General features: G+C 46.0%; 2 protein-coding genes across 2 annotated transcripts in view; one reads left to right on the top strand and one right to left on the bottom strand.

Annotated features, from left to right (window-relative positions):
* RILPL1 (Rab interacting lysosomal protein like 1) overlaps positions 1-6,944 on the top strand; it is a 66,565-nt gene extending 59,621 nt beyond the window's left edge. Inside the window, exon 7 of the mRNA XM_038763665.1 lies at positions 5,992-6,944. Within this exon, the coding sequence (XP_038619593.1) occupies positions 5,992-6,136 (145 nt within the window). The 3' untranslated portion in view covers positions 6,137-6,944. The remainder of the gene's footprint in view (positions 1-5,991) is intronic.
* A 5,755-nt stretch (positions 6,945-12,699) lies between these two features.
* Positions 12,700-17,513, bottom strand: SNRNP35 (small nuclear ribonucleoprotein U11/U12 subunit 35). The gene is made up of 2 exons (XM_038763947.1): positions 17,395-17,513; positions 12,700-13,609 (listed from the first exon to the last, which is right to left on the bottom strand). The coding sequence occupies exon 2, from the start codon at positions 13,604-13,606 to the stop codon at positions 12,785-12,787; it is 822 nt and encodes a 273-aa protein (XP_038619875.1). The 5' UTR covers positions 13,607-13,609; positions 17,395-17,513; the 3' UTR covers positions 12,700-12,784.
* Positions 17,514-22,249: the final 4,736 nt, after the last annotated feature.

Below are 22,249 nucleotides of genomic sequence, written 5' to 3'. Positions count from 1 at the left end.
CGTGGAGGTTGGGAGAGTGGGGGCACCTTAAGTCCACTAGGAATGTGTCTGTTTATTGCTACGTTGTGCTCTCCCAAGCTTACTACAGTGCCTTGCAAACGGTAAACGCTCAATAAATACAATTGAATGACAGAATGAATGGATAAAAACTTCATTTTGGCCAAAAACTTCAGCTTCCTTCCCCTTCTGAAGGCTGGCCGTGGTCCAAATTGAAAAACAGCGTGGCTTAGAGGATAGAGAACAGGCCTGGGTTCTAATTCCGGCTCTGCCACGTGCCTGCTGTGTGACTTTGGGCAAGTCACTTCACTTCTCTAGGCCTCAGTTACCACATCTGTAAAATGGGGATTAATGAGCCCCATGTGGGACAGGGACTGTGTCCAACCTGATTAACTTGTATCTACCTCAATACTTAGAACAGTGCTTGGCACATAGTAAGTGCTCTCCCCCTTTTAGACTGTGAGCCCATTGTTGGGTAGGGACTGTCTCTATATGTTGCCAACTTGTCCTTCCCAAGCGCTTAGTACAGTGCTCTGCACACAGTAAGCGCTCAATAAATACGATTGATTAACAAGCACCGTAATTATTAAATAGATCGGGTGGGGGTTCCACCTCTTATTTCCCCTCCTGACCCTCTTGATAGAGAGTGCTACCGTGCAGTGAAAAATCCGAAAAGAGAAGGAGCAGGAAAAACCCATAAACGGTCCTCAAATAATTGAGTTGGCTGAAGCGTTGAAAAACGTGATCACCTCTCCAATTTTCACCAGCTCATTCTCCCCAGGGGGCTAAAATGCATGAAATCTGTAACCTTGACTCCACCTGTAATCTCTACTCCACTGGTCAAACACTGGTAATTGCTGCATGAGGGAAAACCTGTGTTTGTGTTAGAAAAAAAATGCAATCTCTGTTTTTGTTTTAAAAAAATATAATCACCTGAATCTTCATGGGGCAGGATGAACATTTTTGCCATCTTGTAAAACATTTTTGCCGTCTTGTATTTGTCATCGTGTCTCCAAACACGCTGAAGATACCGTGGTGTTACTGTGATCACCTGATGGGCAGAGAGCACTTTGGGCTTTTCCAGTCAGTCAATCATATTTATTGGGCACTAACTGTGTGCAGAGCACTGTACTAAGTGCTTGGGAGAGTCCAAGATAAAAGACGCATTCTCTGCCCATAACGAGCATCCAGTCCTTTCCCTGTCCCTCATCCCCAAGACTTCTGCTACTGGAGAACTTCAGAACTGTCCGCAAAGCTCAGGGAATTGGGGAGAGTTGCTCTGCTCTGACTGCCCCTGTATATATAGATATATATATATCTATATATACCTGTATATATGTATATATGTTTGTACATATTTATTACTCTATTTTACTTGTACATATCTATTCTATTTATTTTATTTTGTTAGTATGTTTGGTTTTGTTCTCTGTCTCCCCCTTTTAGACTGTGAGCCCACTGTTGGGTAGGGACCGTCTCTAGATGTTGCCAACTTGTACTTCCCAAGTGCTATTCTATTTATTTTATTTTGTTAGTATGTTTGGTTTTGTTCTCTGTCTCCCCCTTTTAGACTGTGAGCCCACTGTTGGGTAGGGACTGGCTCTATATGTTGCCAACTTGTACTTCCCAAGCGCTTAGTCCTGTGCTGTGCACACAGTAAGCGCTCAATAAATACGACTGATTGATTGATTGCCCCATTCTTCCGAGAAGCAGCAGCTGCAATAGCAGCTATCAATCAGGCAGAATTCGAGGCCACCTAGGAGGCAATTCCGAGCATAAAATCCAACGGAGAGCAGTGAGGCCTAGTGGAAAGAGCATGGGCCTGGGAATCAGAGGAACTGGGTTCTAATCCTGGCCCTGCCTCTTGTCTGCTGTGTGGCCTTGGGAAAGTCACTTAATCTTCTCTGTGCCTCAGTTACCTCATCTGAAAACTGGGGATTAAATCCTCCTCCCTCGGATTGGACTGTAAGCCCCATGTGAGACAGGAACTCTAACTTGATTATCTTCTATATACCACCGTGTTTAGCACAGTGCCTGGCACACATTAAGCGCTTAACAAGTATCTTTAAAGAAAAAAAAAGGAAAAATCCAGGGTCCACACCAGCTCCAGCTAATGTTTTTGAGTCTTACTAAGCTGAGTTGCTGGAAAATTTGAGTATCGAATTCTTCTACCCGGTGTTTAATTTGTTTGGGACTCTGCTGGGCTCATCAGCGCTTAGAACAGTGCTTTGCACATAGTAAGCACTTAGTAAATGCCATTATTATTATTCTCCCTACACCCTGTGCCAGAGCCCCCAGCACCTTTAAGCTCAGGGGAGCGGGGCGATATTTGATCGTATCCTTAGATGAAGCTGGAGGACGGAAATACTAGTAAACGGAGACGGCAAAGTACAGAACTTCCACCCCTCCGGTCATTCCTCTTCCCTCCCACCCGGTGTTTCTGGCTTCCTGGGAGGAGGTTTCAGTTTACCAATCTTCAGTTCTCCGGCCGCTCTCTGGGACAAATTCAGTGTTGTGTGGCACATGGTAAGTGCTTAACAAATATCATCATTATTATTTCTAGACTGTGTTCTACCCCGTTGCTGGGTAGGGATTGTCTCTGTTGCCGAACAGCACTTCCCAAGTGCTTAGCACAGTGCACTGCACACAGTAAGCGCCCAGTAAATACGACTGAATGAATGGTAGCTAGCTAACATCTGGCATAGGGCCGTTAAACATATCTGGGTCCTAAAAAACCTTTTTCAGCCTGTCATCATCAACAGTAGTATTTATTGAGCGCTTACTATGTGCAGAGCACTGTACTAAGCGCTTGGGAAGTACAGATTGGCAACATGTAGAGACAGTCCCTACCCAACAGTGGGCTCACGGTCTAAAAGGGGGAGACAGAGAACAAAACCAAACATACTAACAAAATAAAATAAATAGAATAGATATGTACAAGTAAAATAGAGTAACAAATATGTACAAACATATATACAGGTGCTGTCATCATCATCTGTCTACCCTAGGAACACTCAACCGATGGTCCAGGTGAAGATGAGGGCTATTTGTAAAAAACCCCTAAGAACGTTTCCTATCCCCAAGTGTGGGGCCCGATGAAAACCTCAGGAGCCCCCATCCCCCAGTTCTCTTCCACTGGATGACACAGACCAACCTGTGTGGTCCAGTGCTTAGAACAGTGCTTTGCACGTAGTAAGCGCTTAATAAATGTCATCATCATCATTATCATTATTTCCCAGTGCTAAGTACAGTGCTCTGCACGCAGTAAACACTTAAAAAATACTATTTTTAAATGGTACTTGTTAAGCGCTGACTATGAGCGGGGCACTGTACTAAGCGCCAGGGTAGCTACAAGCCAATCAGGCTGGGCCCACATGGGGCTCACGGTCTTAATCCCCGTTTTACAGTTGAGGTAACTGAGGCAGAGGGAAGTGGGGCGACCCGTCCAAGGTCACACAGCAGACACGCAGCAGAGCCGGGATTAGAACCCAGGTCCTCTGACCGGGCTCTCCACTACCGTAGTGGTCACCCACCGATCCCTGAGGGTAAGGTTCTGTATCTTGTTTGCCTGTCTGTTGGGAATGCCTTTATCTCTTAAACCCCATCTTTTATTTCTCTATCTGTACTTCTCTGACCAGGATCTTTACAGCCATAATGCCAATGGTAGCAGCTGGATTGATTCTAGATGACCCTACTTTGCAGCCTGTCAGAAGACTTGTTTCCTTTGTAGGCACACTTTCGTTTCGCCTTTCGAATGTCTGGGCTCGACGGGGCTGGTTTCGTTGTCTTAATTTCCGCATGGCTTGCGTGCTCGCCTCTGCGCTCTGCATCCTAACTGGCCGGCCGAGGGACGCCTCTCAAATAGCCGCGATTTGGAGAGTGCCAATCGGAATGCCCGCCATCAGCATCGTTCCTCATAATTCATGGCTCCCTCATAGATAATTCTTTTGTCTTTCTGTTTCCACTGTAAACCAACCTATCCATGATCCAGTAAAGAAGTTTCCTTAAGTGACGGGTCAGTAGTCACCGATGCCTGCGTGTCACTAACCCTGCCTTTCTACCCAAGCTACTGCCTCCTAAACCTCCTTGTGGGAATCGTTCAGTACAGTGGCGGTGAGGGGGGCTCGTACTTCTCTTCAGGGTCCGTTACACCCACCTTGGTTTTGGGACCTCCGTCCCGTCGGAGAGAATTATATAGAAAGGAAAGCGTAATGCTGGTCAACTACATCTTTGTTCTTCTAGCAAGTTGATTATTGCTAATGTATTCTGTATGATGTTGAAGAGCTGGTACCTTTAACTCCTTGGAAAATCAAACTGCCAAGAGCCCAGGAAGCCGTGCAGATAACAGAAATGAAAAGAAAGGCAAGAAATGCCATTTTTAAGCCAGGTTTGGGAGGCCCTTTAGAAACAAAGACTACTGTCACATTAATGCAGAGTGACTTTGTAACAACAGCAGTAATAGCAGAGAGTAAAAGTAAAACATTTACCAAGACAGTGATATCTTGGAGCCCGCTGGCTACTGAATTTAATGGTGAACCACCAGAGGAATTGCGTTAGGTCTTTAAGGAATGGGTTTTCAAGGTTAAGGCTAGGAGAAAAATGCCCCCAAAGTAAGTGCAAAGGGGACAGACTTCTAAATGCTACCCTTGTCCCTGATATCTGTGCGGAGAGCAAACAGACGTGAAGTCCAGTCCCAATTTAATAAGCTCTCATTTCCACTGGTACGGGGGACACCCTTGACTGGTTAATGTCAAATAGATGATAGAAAATAGCCTCTTTATCTCCCCCACTGCCTCAGGGCCTGGACTTCTGAACCATAATTAGTAGAGCCATATTGAACTGCTTCCCTCCTAATAAATTAAGAAATTAGGATCCAGTGTAACAAAAACTGGGAAAGAAGGAACAAGGAGCACCTTGAGGTGGTGCAGAACTAGTTTGAAAGGCAGTTGGGGGGAGAACATGCCCATAAATAATTGGGGGGTAGTCAGTAGTAGCCTGGCATAGTGGAGAGAGCACGGGCTTGGGAAGCAGAAGGCCATGGGTTCTAATCCCGGCTCCGCCACTTGTCTGCTGTGTGACCTTGGGTAAGTCACTTTACTTCTCTGGGCCTCAGTTATCTCATCTGTAAAAAAGGGAATCAAGACTGTGAGCCCCTCGTGGGACAGGGACTGTGTCCAATCCGATTTGCTTGTACCCACCCCAGCGCTTAGTACAGTGCCTGGCACATAGTAAGCGCTTAATAAATACCACAGTTGTTGTTATTATTAAGACGGGAGGCTAAAATGCTACAGGAGATGGCGGGGGTGAGGGGGAGACACAATGTGGGGAAAGGAAAAAAATTAACGAGGGCCAGGGTTACTGAGGTCCATTTTTAAACGGGCCATCTCCCAAGAAAACTCCAGTTTTCTACTAATTTTCTCATCCATTCAACAGCTACGATCATGGTGAGCATTCAGTTGTTTTCAGTGTTGTTTTCATGTTTCAGCATTCAGTGTGTTGTAACAACACACTTACCTAGCGGCTCCTGTTTAGGGACCCATCTCAAGTATTGAAATTATGAATCCCGTCGATTTTTCAAAACCTACTTTGGTTTTAAAGGCTTCAAATGATTTGCACCCTTTATTCATTTCTGCACTGCTAATGTGAAGATGTGCTTCAGGGCTTTTGATTTCCATCTTAATAGCATTTTATTTCAACTACTAACAAGAAAACATGTCTTGACTAGTTGAGATCAATCACCTTTCCACCCGCCCATGGAGTTTTAGTCATTTTGTTTCCGACAGTAACATGACTAAATTCCACCCACGGTCCCCAGCTGCTTCACTTGGAATAACTTTTATAAGCAGCTCGTCAGACTTCAACTTTTTCTGTTACAAATTGAAGTCGACTTGCTTTTCGGTTTGCCGCTGTTTCCCCTGGCTTGGCCACATCCAAGGTGTTAAGATGGGCAAGTGCTAACTTCTTTCCCCCCCACCCCACTTTCTCTCTCCAAAGGTTTAGTTTCTTCTCACGAGATAAAAAGCGCCTGGCTAACGCCCAGAGAAACGTTCACTTCCAGGAGTCCTTTGGCCAGTGGGCAGACTCCAACAGGGAAGACAGCTACACTGAACAAGGCCAAGAAGCACTGCAGCACCTGTGACTTAAAGCCATGTGACAACCTGCTTACCACATTAAACCCGAACACCCTAAGAACAACGAGCTTCTGTTCCAAGTCCCGGCAGCCGCAAGTCCCGTCTGCCTCGCGCACCTCCGAGGTTGTGTTTCAGATCTGCTTCCCGAAAGGGATGCTCGCAGTCGAGTTGTTTACTTGGCGACAGCCGTCCCAAAAACAAACTCCTGACTGCGATAACCGTTATTTATAGCCCGGGGTATCACAGTTTCTAGTAGACGACGCTACGGTCCGGAGGGTGTGTACTTAAACCTAATGGTCTATGGCCTGACGTCCGCATTAATGTCAGTAACCCGAGCTTCTTTAGAAACCAAAAATGATGAATGCTACTATGATTTCTTTTGCAGTCTACAGAATGTATTTGTGAAGACTTTTTGTTACCTATTTTACGTAAAACTTGAGGGGAAGAATGGGGTGCCGGTTTTCCGGGAGCTCTGTTAGACATTTTCCGGGTGATTTTGGGGGGACTATAACAAAGGAAACTGTTGCTTGGTAAGATACGCCCGGGCTGACAATACCAGGGTAGGCAACGCTATGTTGTTCCCGTCAGACAAAGCAGCAGAAATTCAACAGAGACGTACAATACGGAAACCTAGAAATTGGAGGCAGCCATTCGCGAGCCGGGGGTTGTATATTGCACCTTGTTATTTATAGTGCCTAAAGCATGTAGATACTTATGTACAAGGTGAGTGTGCCTTGGATTTTGCTATGACTTATGCAGTATTAACAAAAAAAAATACTAAATGAGGTAGTTTAAACTTCGCATGTTGTCTCTGAATTAGAGCTATCATGATTTCTCCCCTATTTAAAATAAACTTTTTTTTTTTAAAGGGAGGGTGGGTGGCAAGGTGGAGGTGATGACGGTTAAGACTGTAGTTTTTGAGAAGCGCTTACTATTCATTCATTCCGTCATATTTAGTGAGCACTCACTGTGTGCAGAGCACTGTACTAAGCCCTTGGAAAGTACAGTTCAGCAACAGAGACAATCCCTACCCAACAACGGGCTCACAGTCTAGAAGATTGTGTGTCAAGCACTGTTCTCAGCACTGGGTTTGATCCTTGGGCAAGTCACTTCACGTCTCTGGGCCTCAGTTGCCTCATTTGTAAAATGGGGATTTAGGACTATTCATTCATTCAGTCGTATTTATTGAGCGCTTACTGTGTGCAGAACACTGTACTAAGCGCTTGGGAAGTACAAGTCGGCAACATATAGAGACGGTCCCTACCGAACAATGGGCTCACAGTCTAGAAGGGGGAGATAGACAACAAAAACAACCAAAATAAAGACAAACAACCTCCCGCCACAGAGACCCCGTTTGGATCGGATCGGAAAGGAATCCAGGCTGGATCCAAAGTGGATCGTGGACTCATGCTTGGAGAAGGAGAGATGGAGGAGGGCTGGGGGGGACGGGTTTGCTGCATAAGCACAGGAGTCCCAAGGGCTGTGGGAAATTCGAGTGTAGGAAACCATCCTACACTGGTGAAACTTTAACAGTTTGGGCGCCTTGGGGGACAAGGACTGTGTCCAACCTGATTTTTTGTGTAATGATAATGTTATTTTGGGCAAGTCACTTCACTTCTCTGTGCCTCAGTTACCTCATCTGTAAAATGGGGATTAAGATTGTGAGCCCCACGTGGGACAACCTGATCTCCTTGTATCCCCCCAGCGCTTAGAACAGTGCTTTGCACATAGTAAGCGCTTAACAAACACCGTCATTATCATTATTATTATTATTTAAGCGCTTACTGTGTACCAGGCACTAAGCGCTGGAGTAGCTACGAGATAGTTGGGTTGGACACAGTCCCCGTCCCACTCTCTTAGTACCCCTTTTACAGATGAGGGAACTGAGACCCAGAGAAGTGACTTGCCCAAGGTCACGGCAGACAAGTGTAGAGCAGGGATTAGAACCCATGATCTTCTGATTCCCAGGCCTGTGCTGTATCTAGAAGCAGCCGGGCTTGGGAGTCAGAGGTCCTGGGTCCTAATCCCAGCTCCACCACTTTTCCGCTGTGTGACTTCGGGTTTAACAGCTCTGTGCCTCAGTTACCTCATCTGTAAAATGGGGATTAAGACTGTGAGTCCCACGTGGGACAACCTGATCACCTTGTAACCTCCCCAGCACTTACAACAGTGCTTTGCACATAGTCAGCGCTTAATAAATGCCATCATCATTATTATTATTATTATTCAATCGCGTTTACTGAGCACTGTACTAAGCGCTTGGAAAGTATAGTTTGCCAACAGATAGAGACAATCCCTACCCATTCATTCATTCATTCAATCGTATTTATTGAGCGCTTACTGTGTGCAGAGCACTGGACTAAGCGCTTGGGAAGTACAAGTTGGCAACATATAGAGGCGGTCCCTACCCAGCAACGGACTCACAGTCTAGAAGGGGGAGACAGGCAACAAAACAAGTAGACAAGCATCAGTAGCATCAAAATAGATAAACAGGATTATATTTATACATCATTAATAAATTGCATAATAAAAATGCACAAATATACACAAGTGCTGTGGGATGGGGAAGGGGATAGAGCAGAGGAAGGGAGTAAGGAGATGGAGAGGGGAGGAGGAACAGAGGACAAATACCAGAATTATTATTATGGTTATTATTATAATCATGCTAACCAGGTCGGACACTGTCCCTGTCCCACATTGGGCTCAGTGTTTGAGGAGCCTTTAGTACACGGAGATAGGCCTAGGGTTACTCTCCAGAGTCAACTCATCATCATCAATCGTATTTATTGAGTGCTTACTATGTGCAGAGCACTGTACTAAGCGCTTGGGAAGTACAAATTGACAACATATACAGTCCCTACCCAACAGTGGGCTCACAGTCTAAAAGTCTGAAACTTTTCACAGTCTGAAACTCAGTTCACAGCCATCCTGCAGCACTGCAAAACAGCCAGTTTCGGCTGATCTCTCCCAGGTCTTTCAGTTTGATCGTGAAGTTCAAAGCACTAGCATTTTCTAATTTAAAACAGCTTCTGGTATTACCATCAGGTAGGTGTAACGGTCCTGAAAACCCCTCTTACACCCCCGTCTCCCACGAAGGATCGATTATGTTTCCATGATTAACAATTTGCCTGTGGCTTGATGTTTTAGCTCAATTTTCAATTGCAGTTCTTAAATCTTGGAACTGAACGGATTGAGTCTCCCTTGTGATTTCTGGCAAAGAGCACGTTGCCCTACGGCCCAGGATCTCTTTGCTGGGGATTCCAGATGTGTTAGAGAACGTAAAGATCTGGCAATTATCGATCGCCATCAACAGCGATGATTTATTAAGCACTTACGGTGTGCGGAGCACTGTTGAGTCATTTTCTGTGACCCAGAGTGACTCCATGGACGGTCTCCATCTGCAGTTGTTCTGGGAGTGTATCCAGTGGGGTTTCTTGGTAAAAATAAGCAAGTGGTTGACCATCGCCGCCTTCCACGCAGTAACCTTGTGTCTCCTCCCTCGACTCTCTCCCACGCTGCTGCTGGCCAGTAGAGGTGAGTTTTGACTTGTAGCGATAATAATAATAATAATGATGGCATTTATTAAGCGCTTACTATGTGCAAAGCACTGATTGCCCTCCACTCGCCAGCCGCTGCCCAAGCTAGGAATGGGATGGGTAGGCCTCTGCTTGACTCTCCCTCCTGTAGCCGAGACTAGTAGAGTACGGGAAACTCTCCACGTGCCACGGTGAGAGGGTGACTAACCATCTGGGAAAGTACAACGCAATCGAGTCGGTAAACACTTTCCCTTCCCACAGTGAACTGAAGTTTTGGAATTATTCTGTCGATCAACCTGGGAGGAACCTTGGCTTGATGTAAAAAAGAAAAATGCTATCGCATAAGCCCAGTACAAAGAGAAACTAGAGACTTTAAGGTTGTTAAAGTCCTTTTCACCCCCTATTTTCAAGTAGAGGAAAGGAAGGAATAGATGGGAAACAGAACTGACCCAAGCAGAACCCCTTGAATCAATGTTAACAAATGTGTAATTGATTATTCTCTCATTTCACCACTATTCACACACACCCAAATCACCTGTGCACTTTTACAGTATTTGCTAAGCACTGTACTATCCTTTTTTTAATGATATTTGTTAAGTGCTTACCATTTGCCAGGCACTGTTTTAAGCACTGGGGTAAGGTTGGACACAGTCCCCCCACCCTTTCCCCTCCCTCTAGATTGTAAGCTCCTTGTGGGCAGGGATTGTGTCATCTTTTACTCTCTTTTACTCTCTCCAAGTGTACAGTGCTCTGCACACAGCACTCAGTAAATACGACTGAATGAATCTTCCCTTCTCAGATGCTGAAAGGGAGATTCCCGCAATGGTAAATTACCTCAGAAATAGCACGGTCATTGCTAAAGTCCTTCTAAGGTGGTATCTCTTCATACACCAGGTCAGTGCTGTTCTTTATATAAGGATGTAGGAAATGAGCATCATTATGATAAAATCCTACAGTGATTTGCAGAAAAGGAGAAGTGCTGACCTCCTACAAGTGAGAGGGTCAGCTTTGGAGAAGCAGGATGGCCTAGTGGATAGAGCATGGCTAGCACTTTATACTATTTTGAAGGGTAAGTCTCCAGTCAATAATAATAATTGTGGTATTTAGTAAGCACTTACTATGTGCCTGGCACTGTACTAAGTGCTGGGGTAGACCAAAGTTGATCAGGTTGGACACAGTCCCTGTCCCACAAAGGACTCATACTCTTAATCCTCATTTTACAGATAACGTAAGGACCTGAGGCACAGAGAAGTGATTTGCCCAACGACGGACACACAGACAAATGGTGGAACAGCAGGCTGGTTTTCAATTTTAAATACTAGCAAAAAAAAAAAAAAAAGATATTGGACAATGGTAGCCTTTAGCTCATAAATTTCCCAGTCTAAGTCACAGGTTCCTGCTGTGTGACCTTGGGCAAGCCAGTTAACTTATTTGTGCCTCAGTTGCCTCTTCTGTAAAATGGGGATTAAGACTATAAAACCCATATGGGACATCAGATTACCTTGTATCTACCCCAGCACTTAGAATAGGCCTGTAGGAAGCACTTAACAAATAACATCATTATTATTACTATGATTTTTGAAGTCCTTCTTTGTTAAAGGCCTGAATTCCTGCCCCCAAGAACTTGCAGCAGAGTTTCAGATGAGTGGCCAAATGGATAGAGCACAGGCCTGGGAATCAAAAGGACCCAGTTTCTAATCCCGACTCTGCCACCTGTCTGCTGTGTGATCTTGAATAAATCACTTGACCTCTCTGGGCGTCAGTTACCTCATCTCTAAAATACGGATTAAGACTGTGTAGGACAGGGACTGCATCCAACCCGATTAGCTTGTATCTACCCCAGCCCTTAGTGTAGTGCCTGGCACATAGTAAGCATTTAACAAATATCGTGGTTATTATAATTAGTGGCAGGACGTGGGAATATTCATTCATTGAATCATATTTATTGAGCACTGTGCAGAGCACTGTAGTAAGCGCTTGGGAAAGTACAAGACAATGAGAGACAATCAATCCCTGCCCACAACAAGCTCACAGTCTATGACTGCTAGAGTGGCTACTACTGCCCTGAGGAGAACTAGCGTGAAGTAAAATCCAGGACTATGCTATGGTCAAGCCTGCCACACCACCCTTTCCTTCTTCCCCTCCTAGCCTCAGCTTCATTTATTCATTCAATCGTATTTATTGAGCGCTTACTGTGTGCAGAGCACTGGACTAAGCGCTTGGGAAGTACAAATTGGCAACATACAGCTTCATCACTCTGCCCCTGAGTCTGTCGCGTGCTACGGGTGATCTTCTGTCTCCCTTTTGCCAGTAATCAGGTGACAAGAAAAACCTGCAGTTTACCTGGCCCAAGCCACAGACAGACCCCATCCTGTCAGTTTGGGAGGGGGACAAGTGGTTGGTCTTCCCGTCCTGGTGTATCCATGCAAGTCTCTGCTCCTTTCTCTTGTCAACTGCTTCTCTGAACATTTCATTCAGATTTACATTTCCATCCCATTTCCGTTGTGGGAAGGTATAAAGATGATGTGGGTTTTGCAGGCTGAAAATGACACCGACTTCTTAGGTCAAAATATTTAATGTGAAACGGATACTTTTAACTGGGAGAAGAAAATGTAACTACTGTATTACCAAACCCAACAAGTACGGTGACAGAGAACTAGAGAAGTCTCCTTTTCGGGCAGATGTCGGAAGCGGCGTGGCCTAGTGGATACAGCGTGGGCTTGGGAGTCAGAAGAACCTGGGTTCTAATCCCGGCTCTGCCACTTGCCTGCTGGGTGATCTTGGGCAAGTCACTTAACTTCTTTGTGCCTCAGTTACCTCATCTGTAAAATGGGGGTTAAGATCGTGAGCCCCACATAGGACAATGTCCAGCCTGATTAGCTTGTTTCTACCCCAGCGCTTAGCACGGTGCCTGGCAAAAATACCATTAAAAGCAAAAAAAAATCTTCCTCTTATGCTTTGGAAAGATGCAACCAGCTCACATGTCCAACTTTACTACTGTCATCACATTAGAAAGAACACCAAAAGAGAGTGGAAACATCCATCGAACACTTTTATTAAACTATTTGCTTTACACTCTGGGGAGAGTCCTTCCTAGCCCCCTGCTCTCTCTCCTTATGCTTACCTATGGTCATCTCTTTGCTTTCTCGATTCTCTCTCCTTGCTTCTGTCTCTCTCTCTCTCTTTCCTGTCTCTCTCCCTCCTCTCTCTCCCTCTGCTTCTATCCTCTTTGGAGTCCCTTTCTCTTTCCCTGTCGCTTTCTCCCCAGGTCCTCGGTGGCTCCCTTTCTTGCCATCTCTTCTCTCGACCTCTCTCGTGGTCCCTCTCCCTACTCCTCCAGTCCCAGGTTCTCTCCCGGGATCGCGACCTTTCCCCCCTCTCCCCCCTGCTCCCCCTTTCCCGCTGTCCGTCTCCATAGAAGTCATTTTTCAAAACGGGCAAGTTGATGGGCTTCCGAAAAGGTCGATCGCGTCCTCCGAATCTCAACTGCCCCGATTCTTTTTTTCCTCCAAACCCTCCACCGAGTCTCCTGGGGATCCACCCCTTGAGGGTTCTTTCCAGTTCGTAGTCCACGAAGATCTCATGCTGGTCAATAACCAGACCGTTGGCATCTCTGTAAGCCTTCAGTAAGGAACGCTCCTCTTTATACTCAATGAACGCGTAGCGTTTGGAGAAGCCGGTGACTATATCCCTCACCAGGCGCAGCTTCCTGATGTCCCCATATCTGGAAAAGGTTTCTTTCAATTTCTCCTCCGTTGTCTGTAAATTCAGTCGGCCCACAAAAAGGGTGAGATGAGGGTCTCCGGTTACTCCTTTGTTGGGGATGTAGCGGGCCAGCATTGCCCTCCAAATGGCCCGATCATGAGGCTCTTCATCTGTGCCATCGATGCTCCCGGCTTTGAGAGGATCATAGTCCTTAGCTATGGGCATCCACTCACTCATTCTCTAGTAAAAGCACAGAACGGCAAGAACACTTAAGGACTGTAGGTTTTTTACGGACGCTGGGGTTAGTAGCTAATGCTCTGTCACGACGACAGAGGAGTAAAATCCAGATTTTTTTTCCCGCATGGTATCTGTTACGTGTTTACTGCGTGTCAAACACAGTTCTAAGTGCTGGCGTAGATACAGGTGAATTAGGTTGGATACAATCCCTGTCCTACAAGGAACTCACACTCTGAATTTGTTTTGGGAAACAACAGCAATCCATCAATAGCATCTACTGAATCCAGAGTACAAAAGAATCAGAGAACACAATCCCGCCCCTCAAGAATCTTACAGTCTATCGGGGGAGACTGACACCTGAATTACAGTTGAGAGGAGTACTAAGGTTTGCTAGGATACTACACCTGTGTTATGGAGGTGTGGCGAGGAGGAAGGGCTGAGATGGTAGTTGGGAAGATTAGAGATTATTCAGGAATGGTCCCCAGTGATTTCTGAAGAGAGTGAGAGTTGTGTTCTGTTAAATGAAGGAGGAGGGAGGTCCAAGCCGGGGGAAAACTACGACATGAGGTTGGGGGCCGCAGAGGTGAGAACAGGATACAATGAGTAGGTTATCTTAAGGAAACCCAAGCCTTCACACGGCTGCAGCAAAGTGGTGCAATTTAAATCGCTGGCCTGGTTCTGGCAAGGCCCAGTTTTAAATGGCTGGGACCAATCTGCTGGCTCTATAATTGACTCGCTCTGCCTGGTAACCAGTTCATGCCTAAATGCACATAATTCTTTATGGTATTTGTTAAATTACCTTAAATGGCAAGCCATCCAACTTCCCTGGGCCTCAGTTCCCTCATCTGTAAAATGGGGATTAGGATGGTGAGCCCCACGTGGGACAGGGACTGTGTCCAACCTAATTAGTTTGTAACAACCCCAGCACTTAGTACAGTACCCGGCACATGGTGAGCACTTAACAACGTTATGGGCAGCAAACGTGTCTGCTACCTTGTATTGTACTCTCCCAAGGGCTTAGTACAGGACCCTGCACATAGTAAGCCCTCAATAAATACCCTTAAAAAATAGACAAATGCCATTAAAAAAAGTCTCTCTCTACATCCAAATTCAGTGGCTGCCACGACGGGACACTCCAGGCAGCTCCTGGACAGTGGGGTCTCTCAGGGCTGCCGCTGCATCATCATCATCATCATCAATCGTATTTATTGCATGGGACAGATGAGGTAAGTCTGGGCACAGAAAGAGTGGTACTTCTGTTTCCACACCGGGCCCTGCCTCCAGTTGACAATTCCCACTTTCCGCTCTGGCAACTCTCTGGATTTCTGTTACAGTGTACTCTCCCAAGTGCTTAGTTCAGTGCACAGTTAGCGCTCAATAAATACCATTGATTGAGAGGACTATTGCTGGTAGGCACAACTGAGGATCCCAAATTCATCTATCGGACAGTATGAGTTTACAACCCACCTTCTAAAAATCCAAGCTACTACACTCATCCCAGAGGAAATGCTGAACTCCCATTCCCATAGGTCGGAAAAAGCAAGAAAAGTTCCAGCAATCAATCAAGCAAGCAAGCAATCAATGAGAAGCAGCATGCCTAGTAGAGAGAGCCCAGGCCTGGGTGTCAGAAGGTCATGGGTTCTAATCCCCACTCCACCGTATGTCTGCTGTGTGACCTTGGGCAAGTCACTTAATTTCTCTGGACCTCAATTCCCTCAACTATAAAATGGGGATTGCGACTGTGCCCCACGTGGGTCAGGGACTGTGTCCAGCCCAATTTGTTTGTATCCACCCCAGCAATTAGTACAGTGCTTGCCACATATTGAGGGCTTAATAAACACCATAATTATTATTATTAATTGGGCATTTACTAAGTGCACAGCATTGGAGCTTTGGAAAGTACAATATAACAGAGGTGGTAGACGTGATTGCTGCCCACAAAGAGTTTACAGTCTACAGCAGAGACAAACATTAAAGTACATTAGGGATAGGGGAAGGCAGTGTGGTAAGGAGTGCAGAGACCTGAGTTCTAATCCTGCCTCTGCCACTCGTCTGTTGCTTTGATTTTGAATGAGTCAAAAGGGAAAAGGGAGTATGGCGAGTGAGGAGGTAGACATTAATATAAATAAATAGCAGATATCAATCAATCTCTATTGTACTAAACAGTGTACTAAGCGGTTGGGAGAGTATAATACAAAAGAGTTAGCCGACATGCCCCGTGCCCTCAACGATTTTACAGTCAGAGGGGTAGAGAAATGAATTATGGATATGAGTTAAACGATTTGGCCTCTAGACTGTCAACTCGTTAAGGGCAGGGAATGTGTCCCCTTAATAAATGCCATTATTATTATTCAGCTGTATTATAATAATTATGGTACTAGGTATGTTGGGGTATTGTACTCACCCAAGCGCTCTGCACAGAGTAAGCGCCCAGTAAATATCACTGATTGATTCACTGCCCAAAGAGATATAGTAGACAAAAAGGGATAAAAACCCAGGTCCCCTGACTAACATGGCTGCAGATTCCCAAGGGTCCAGGTAGTGGCCAGACAGACGGGGCGTCGATTAAATAATAATAATAATGATGATGGTATTAGTTAAGCGCTTACTATGTGCCAAGCACTGTTCTAAGCGCTGGGTGATAATAATAATAATGATGGTATTTATTAAGCGCTTACTATGTGCCAAGCACTGTTCTAAGCGCTAGGGTGGTAATTATAACAACGATGGTATTTGTTATGCGTTTACTATGTGCCCAGCACTGTTCTAAGCGCTGGGATAATAATAATAATAATGATAAAACAATAATAATAATAATAGCATTTGTTAAACGCTATGTGCGAGGCACTGTTCCAAGCGCTGATTACAAGGTAATCAGGTTTTCCCTTGTGGGGCTCACAGTCCTAGTCCCCATTTGACAGACGGGGTAACTGAGGCTCAGAGAAGTTAAGTGACTTACCCAAGGTCACACAGCAGGCAAGTGGCCGAGTCGGGATTAGAACCCATGACCTCTGACTCCCAAGCCCGGGCTCCTGCCACGAAGCCACGCTGCTTCTCTAAGATACAAGGTAATCGGGGTTTCCCAGGTGGGGCTCACAGTCCCCATTTTACAGATGAGGGAACTGAGGCCCAGAGGACTGTGTGCCAAGCACTGTTCTAAGCGCTGGGATTGATACAGTGCTTGGCACATAATAAGCACTTAACGAATGTCATCATTATTATTAGTCGGCTGGGTGACCTTGGGCAACTCACTTCTCTAGGCCTCCGTGACCTCATCTGGAAAATGGGGATGATGATGATGGCACTTGTTTAGCGCTTACTATGTGCCAAGCACCGTTAATAATAATAATAATGATGGTATTTAAGCACCTAATATGTGCAAAGCACTGTGTTCTAAGCGCCATGGGGGGGGGGGGGGGGATACAAGTTGATCAGGTTATCCCACGTGGGACTCCCAGTCTTCATCCCCATTTTACAGATGAGGTCACTGAGGCACAGAGGGGAAAAAAACAGCATTTGTTAAGCGCTTACTATGTGCCAAGCACTGTTCTAAGCGCTGGGGAGGTGACAAGGTGATCAGGTGGTCCCTCGGGGGGCTCACAGGCTTCATCCCCATTTTCCAGATGAGGGAACTGAGGCCCACAGAAGGGTAGTGACTGGCCCAAAGTCACCCAGCTGACAGTTGGCGGAGGCGGGATTTGAACCCATGACCTCTGACTGCCAAGCCCGGGCTCTTTCCAAATGTCCCCCTTCCCTCCTCCCCTCCCGACTCGGCCGCCCTGACTCACCACAGGCCTCCCTGACAGCAATGGCGGCGTCGTCGTCGTCGTCCGCCTCCTCACGCCTCTGCAGCGGCCCCCCGATTCGTCACGGCCCGGGGGCGCGAGAAACCCGCCGGGAAGAACAAGGGAAAATTTCTCCTGAGGAGAAATTTCATTTCCGTTCACTCAGCTAGAATTCAGGCTTTTTTTTAAGGCCTAGTCGGGACTAAACCGTGGGTCGGGACGACGCGAATGTACCGTTGCGAAACGGCGACTGAGGGTCTTTCCTCTCCGGGTGGGCGGGTCGCGAGCTGGGAGGTGAACGCGGACGGGGGCGTGGAATGACGTCAGTAGGCGTGTGCTGGCGTGGTGGGCGTGACTTAGCGCGTGTGCGTGCTTGGCGTGATGGGCATGGCTTAGCGCTTGGTGGGCGTGGCCTACTTGTGATGGACGTGGCCTCGTGTCTAGGGGGCGTGGCCTAGCGTTGGTGGGCGGGGCCTAACGGCCGTTTACCTCACAACCTGCGGCCTTCTCCCCGCGGCCGAGCCTGCTTTTTATTTGGGCGAGGCCCCGGGGTCCCTTTTATCTTGCAACTATTAGACAGGGCGAATCGGAACCACCCCCATTGTACATATATATATATTACTCTATTTCATTTAATTAATTGATTAATTGTATCAATTTTCATTATGTTAAATTTATTTGATTAATGATGTGTGTATATTTCACACACACATTTCAATATTCAATTGAATACAGTATTAGCTTAATATTTTCATATTTTGGTATTCAGTATTTATGTCATAATTGAATTGATTGTTAATCATTGAATAATAATGATGGCATTTATTAAGCGCTTGCTATGTGCAAAGCACTGTTCTAAGCGCTGAGGAGATAACAAGCTAATCAGGTAATCATGTTGTCCCACGGCGGGCTCACAGTCTTCATCCCCATTATACAGATGATAATAATAATAATAATAATAATAATAATAATAATAATAATAATAATATTTATTAATTTTATTAATTAATTATTTATTTATTAAGCGCTTACTGTGTGCAAAGCACTGTTCTAAGCGCTGGGGAGGTAACAAGGTAATCAGGTTGTCCCCCGGGGGTTTACAGTCTTAATCCCCATTTTACAGATAATAATAATAATAGTGATGGCATTTATTAATTGTATTAATTAATTAATTAATTATTAAGCGCTTACTATGTGCAAGGCACTGTTCTAAGCGCTGGGGAGGTAACAAGGTAATCAGGTTGTTTCCCGGGGGTTTTCAGTCTTAATCCCCATTTTACAGATAATAATAATAATAATAATAATAATGGCATTTATTAATTTTATTTATTAATTATTTATTTATTAAGCGCTTACTATGTGCAAAGCACTGTTCTAAGCGCTGGGGAGGTAACAAGGTAATCAGGTTGTCCCCCGGGGGGCTCACAGTCTTCATCCTCATTTTACAGATAATTATAATAATGCTGGCATTTATTAAGCACTTGCTATGTGCAAAGCACTAAGCGCTGGGGAGGTGACAAGGTAATCAGGTTGTCTCCCGGGGGCTCACGGTCTTCATCCCCATTTTACAGATGATAATAATAATGATGATGGCATTTATTAAGCGCTTACTATGTGCAAAGCACTGTTCTAACCTAGAACGGGTTCTAATCCCCGTTTGTCTGCTGTATCTCTTTGGGCAGTGAATCATTCATTCAATCAATCGTATTTATTGAGCGCTTACTGTGTGCAGAGCACTGGACTAAGCATTTGGGAAGTACAAGTCGGCAACACAGAGAGACGGTCCCTACCTGACAACGGAATCAATCAGTGATATTTATTGAGCGCTTACTATGTTAGGACTAGAGGATTAAAGTCATGGGTGGCTCTGCCACTTGTCTGCTCTGTGACCTTGGGCAAGTCACTTCACTTCTCTGGGCCTCAGTTACCTCATCTGTAAAATGGGGATGGAGAATGTGAGCCCCACGTGGGTCAACGTGACTACCTTGTATCTACCCCAGTGCTTAAAACAGTGCTTGGCACATAGTAAGTGCTTAACCAATACTATTGTTATTATTATTATTATTGCTATTATAGTAAGAACTCAAATACCATTGATTGATAGAGGGAGAGAGATGTTCATAAAAACAAATGAATGACAGATATGTACATTCATTCATTCAGCCATATTTATTGAGCGCTTACTGTGTGCAGAGCACTGGACTAACCACTTGGAAAGTACAATTCGTCAACATATAGAGACAGTCCCTACCCATCAACGAGCTCTCACTCCAGAAGTGGGAGATAAACAGCAAAACGAAACAAATAGGTGTACATAAGACTACATGCCTTAGTTTTCCTTTCTCCCTGCCAGGTTTCCTTTCCTCAGGATGAAATCACCTTCTCTCACTTGACCCTACCAAACCAGCGGTAAAACAGTTTGAATATTAGCCAAGGGAGGTGAGAGCAGAGAGTAACGACAAAAGTTAATCCTCGCCCCAGCCCTCAAATAATGCTAATAATAATAATCATTATGGGCCAGGAATGTGTTTGCTAATTCCGTTGTACTCTCCCAAGCACGTAGTAAGTGCTCAATAAATACCACTGATTGATGGATTGAAAGATGCCTTAAAATTCCAGGAATGAGTTAAAACTTGGTACATTAGTTTGTGGGTTTTTTTTTTTAAGTATGTGATCAATTTGGCATGACATCTGATTAACCCAGGACATTGCCTGACCTGTCACTTCTGTCTTTCAGTTCTCTTTAAATCTTTAAATTAAATTAATTTAAATTAAATTAATTTAAATTAAATCCATCAGGTCCGACCTCCCCAAAGTCTCTTCCCCCCTTTCTCCAACCCCCCGGCTCTCAACACTCTCTGCTACTCTCCCATCCTTCCCAGCAGTATCCTCAGAGGAACTCTCCTCCCTCCTCTCAAGTGCTACTCCGGCCACCTGTGCTTCTGACCCCATTCCCTCTCATCTTATGAAATCTCTCGCTCCATCCCTTCTCCCCTCCTTAACTTCCATCTTCAACCGCTCACTCTCCACTGGTTCCTTCCCCTCTGCCTTCAAACATGCCCATGTCTCTCCCATCCTAAAAAAACCCTCTCTTGACCCCACCTCACCTTCTAGTTATCGTCCCATATCCCTCCTACCATTCCTTTCCAAACTCCTTGAACGAGTTGTCTACACGCGCTGCCTAGAATTCCTCAACAACAACTCTCTCCTCGACCCCCTCCAGTCTGGCTTCCGTCCCCTTCATTCCACGGAAACTGCGCTCTCAAAGGTCACCAATGACCTCCTGCTTGCCAAATCCAACGGCTCATACTCTGTCCTAATCCTCCTCGACCTCTCAGCTGCCTTTGACACTGTGGACCACCCCCTTCTCCTCAACACGTTATCTGACCTTGGCTTCACTGACTCCGTCCTCTCCTGGTTCTCCTCTTATCTCTCCGGTCGTTCTTTCTCAGTCTCTTTTGCAGGCTCCTCCTCCCCCTCCCATCCTCTTACTGTGGGGGTTCCCCAAGGTTCAGTGCTTGGTCCCCTTCTGTTCTCAATCTACACTCACTCCCTTGGTGACCTCATTCGCTCCCACGGCTTCAACTATCATCTCTACGCTGATGACACCCAGATCTCCATCTCTGCCCCTGCTCTCTCCCCCTCCCTCCAGGCTCGCATCTCCTCCTGCCTTCAGGACATCTCCATCTGGATGTCCGCCCGCCACCTAAAGCTCAACATGTCGAAGACTGAGCTCCTTGTCTTCCCTCCCAAACCTTGTCCTCTCCCTAACTTTCCCATCTCTGTTGACGGCACTACCATCCTTCCCGTCTCACAAGCCCGCAACCTCGGTGTCATCCTCGACTCCGCTCTCTCATTCACCCCTCACATCCAAGCCGTCACCAAAACCTGCCGGTCTCAGCTCCGCAACATTGCCAAGATCCGCCCTTTCCTCTCCATCCAAACTGCTACCCTGCTCATTCAAGCTCTCATCCTATCCCGTCTGGACTACTGCACTAGCCTTCTCTCTGATCTCCCATCCTCGTGTCTCTCTCCACTTCAATCCATACTTCATGCTGCTGCCCGGATTATCTTTGTCCAGAAATGCTCTGGACATATTACTCCCCTCCTCAAAAACCTCCAATGGCTACCGATCAATCTGCGCATCAAGCAGAAACTCCTCACCCTGGGCTTCAAGGCTGTCCATCACCTCGCCCCCTCCTACCTCACCTCCCTTCTCTCCTTCTACTGCCCAGCCCGCACCCTCCGCTCCTCCACCACTAATCTCCTCACTGTACCTCGCTCTCGCCTGTCCCGCCGTCGACCCCCGGCCCACGTCATCCCCCGGGCCTGGAATGCTCTCCCTCTGCCCATCCGCCAAGCTAGCTCTCTTCCTCCCTTCAAGGCCCTGCTGAGAGCTCACCTCCTCCAGGAGGCCTTCCCAGACTGAGCCCCTTCTTTCCTCTCCCCTCGTCCCCCTCTCCATCCCCCCGTCTTACCTCCTTCCCTTCCCCACAGCACCTGTATATATGTATATATGGTTGTACATATTTATTACTCTATTTATTTATTTATTTTACTTGTACATTTCTATCCTACTTATTTTATTTTGTTGGTATGTTTGGTTCTGTTCTCTGTCTCCCCCTTTTAGACTGTGAGCCCACTGTTGGGTAGGGACTGTCTCTATGTGATGCCAATTTGTACTTCCCAAGCGCTTAGTACAGTGCTCTGCACATAGTAAGCGCTCAATAAATACGATTGATTGATTGATTGATTGATTTTTCCCTCTCCAGGAAAGGAAAGGTAGAAGTTGTCCTTTCAGAGATGCTGCTGCCAGCGGTGAGACCGATTCCATGAATGTGAGTGTCTTTAAGAGAGA

The sequence above is a fragment of the Tachyglossus aculeatus genome, chromosome 21 (genome assembly GCF_015852505.1).
Source record: "Tachyglossus aculeatus isolate mTacAcu1 chromosome 21, mTacAcu1.pri, whole genome shotgun sequence".
Taxonomy (NCBI): Eukaryota; Metazoa; Chordata; class Mammalia; order Monotremata; family Tachyglossidae; genus Tachyglossus; species Tachyglossus aculeatus.
Note: the sequence above shows the minus strand (reverse complement) of the source record. Positions and strands in the feature narration are given on the sequence as shown.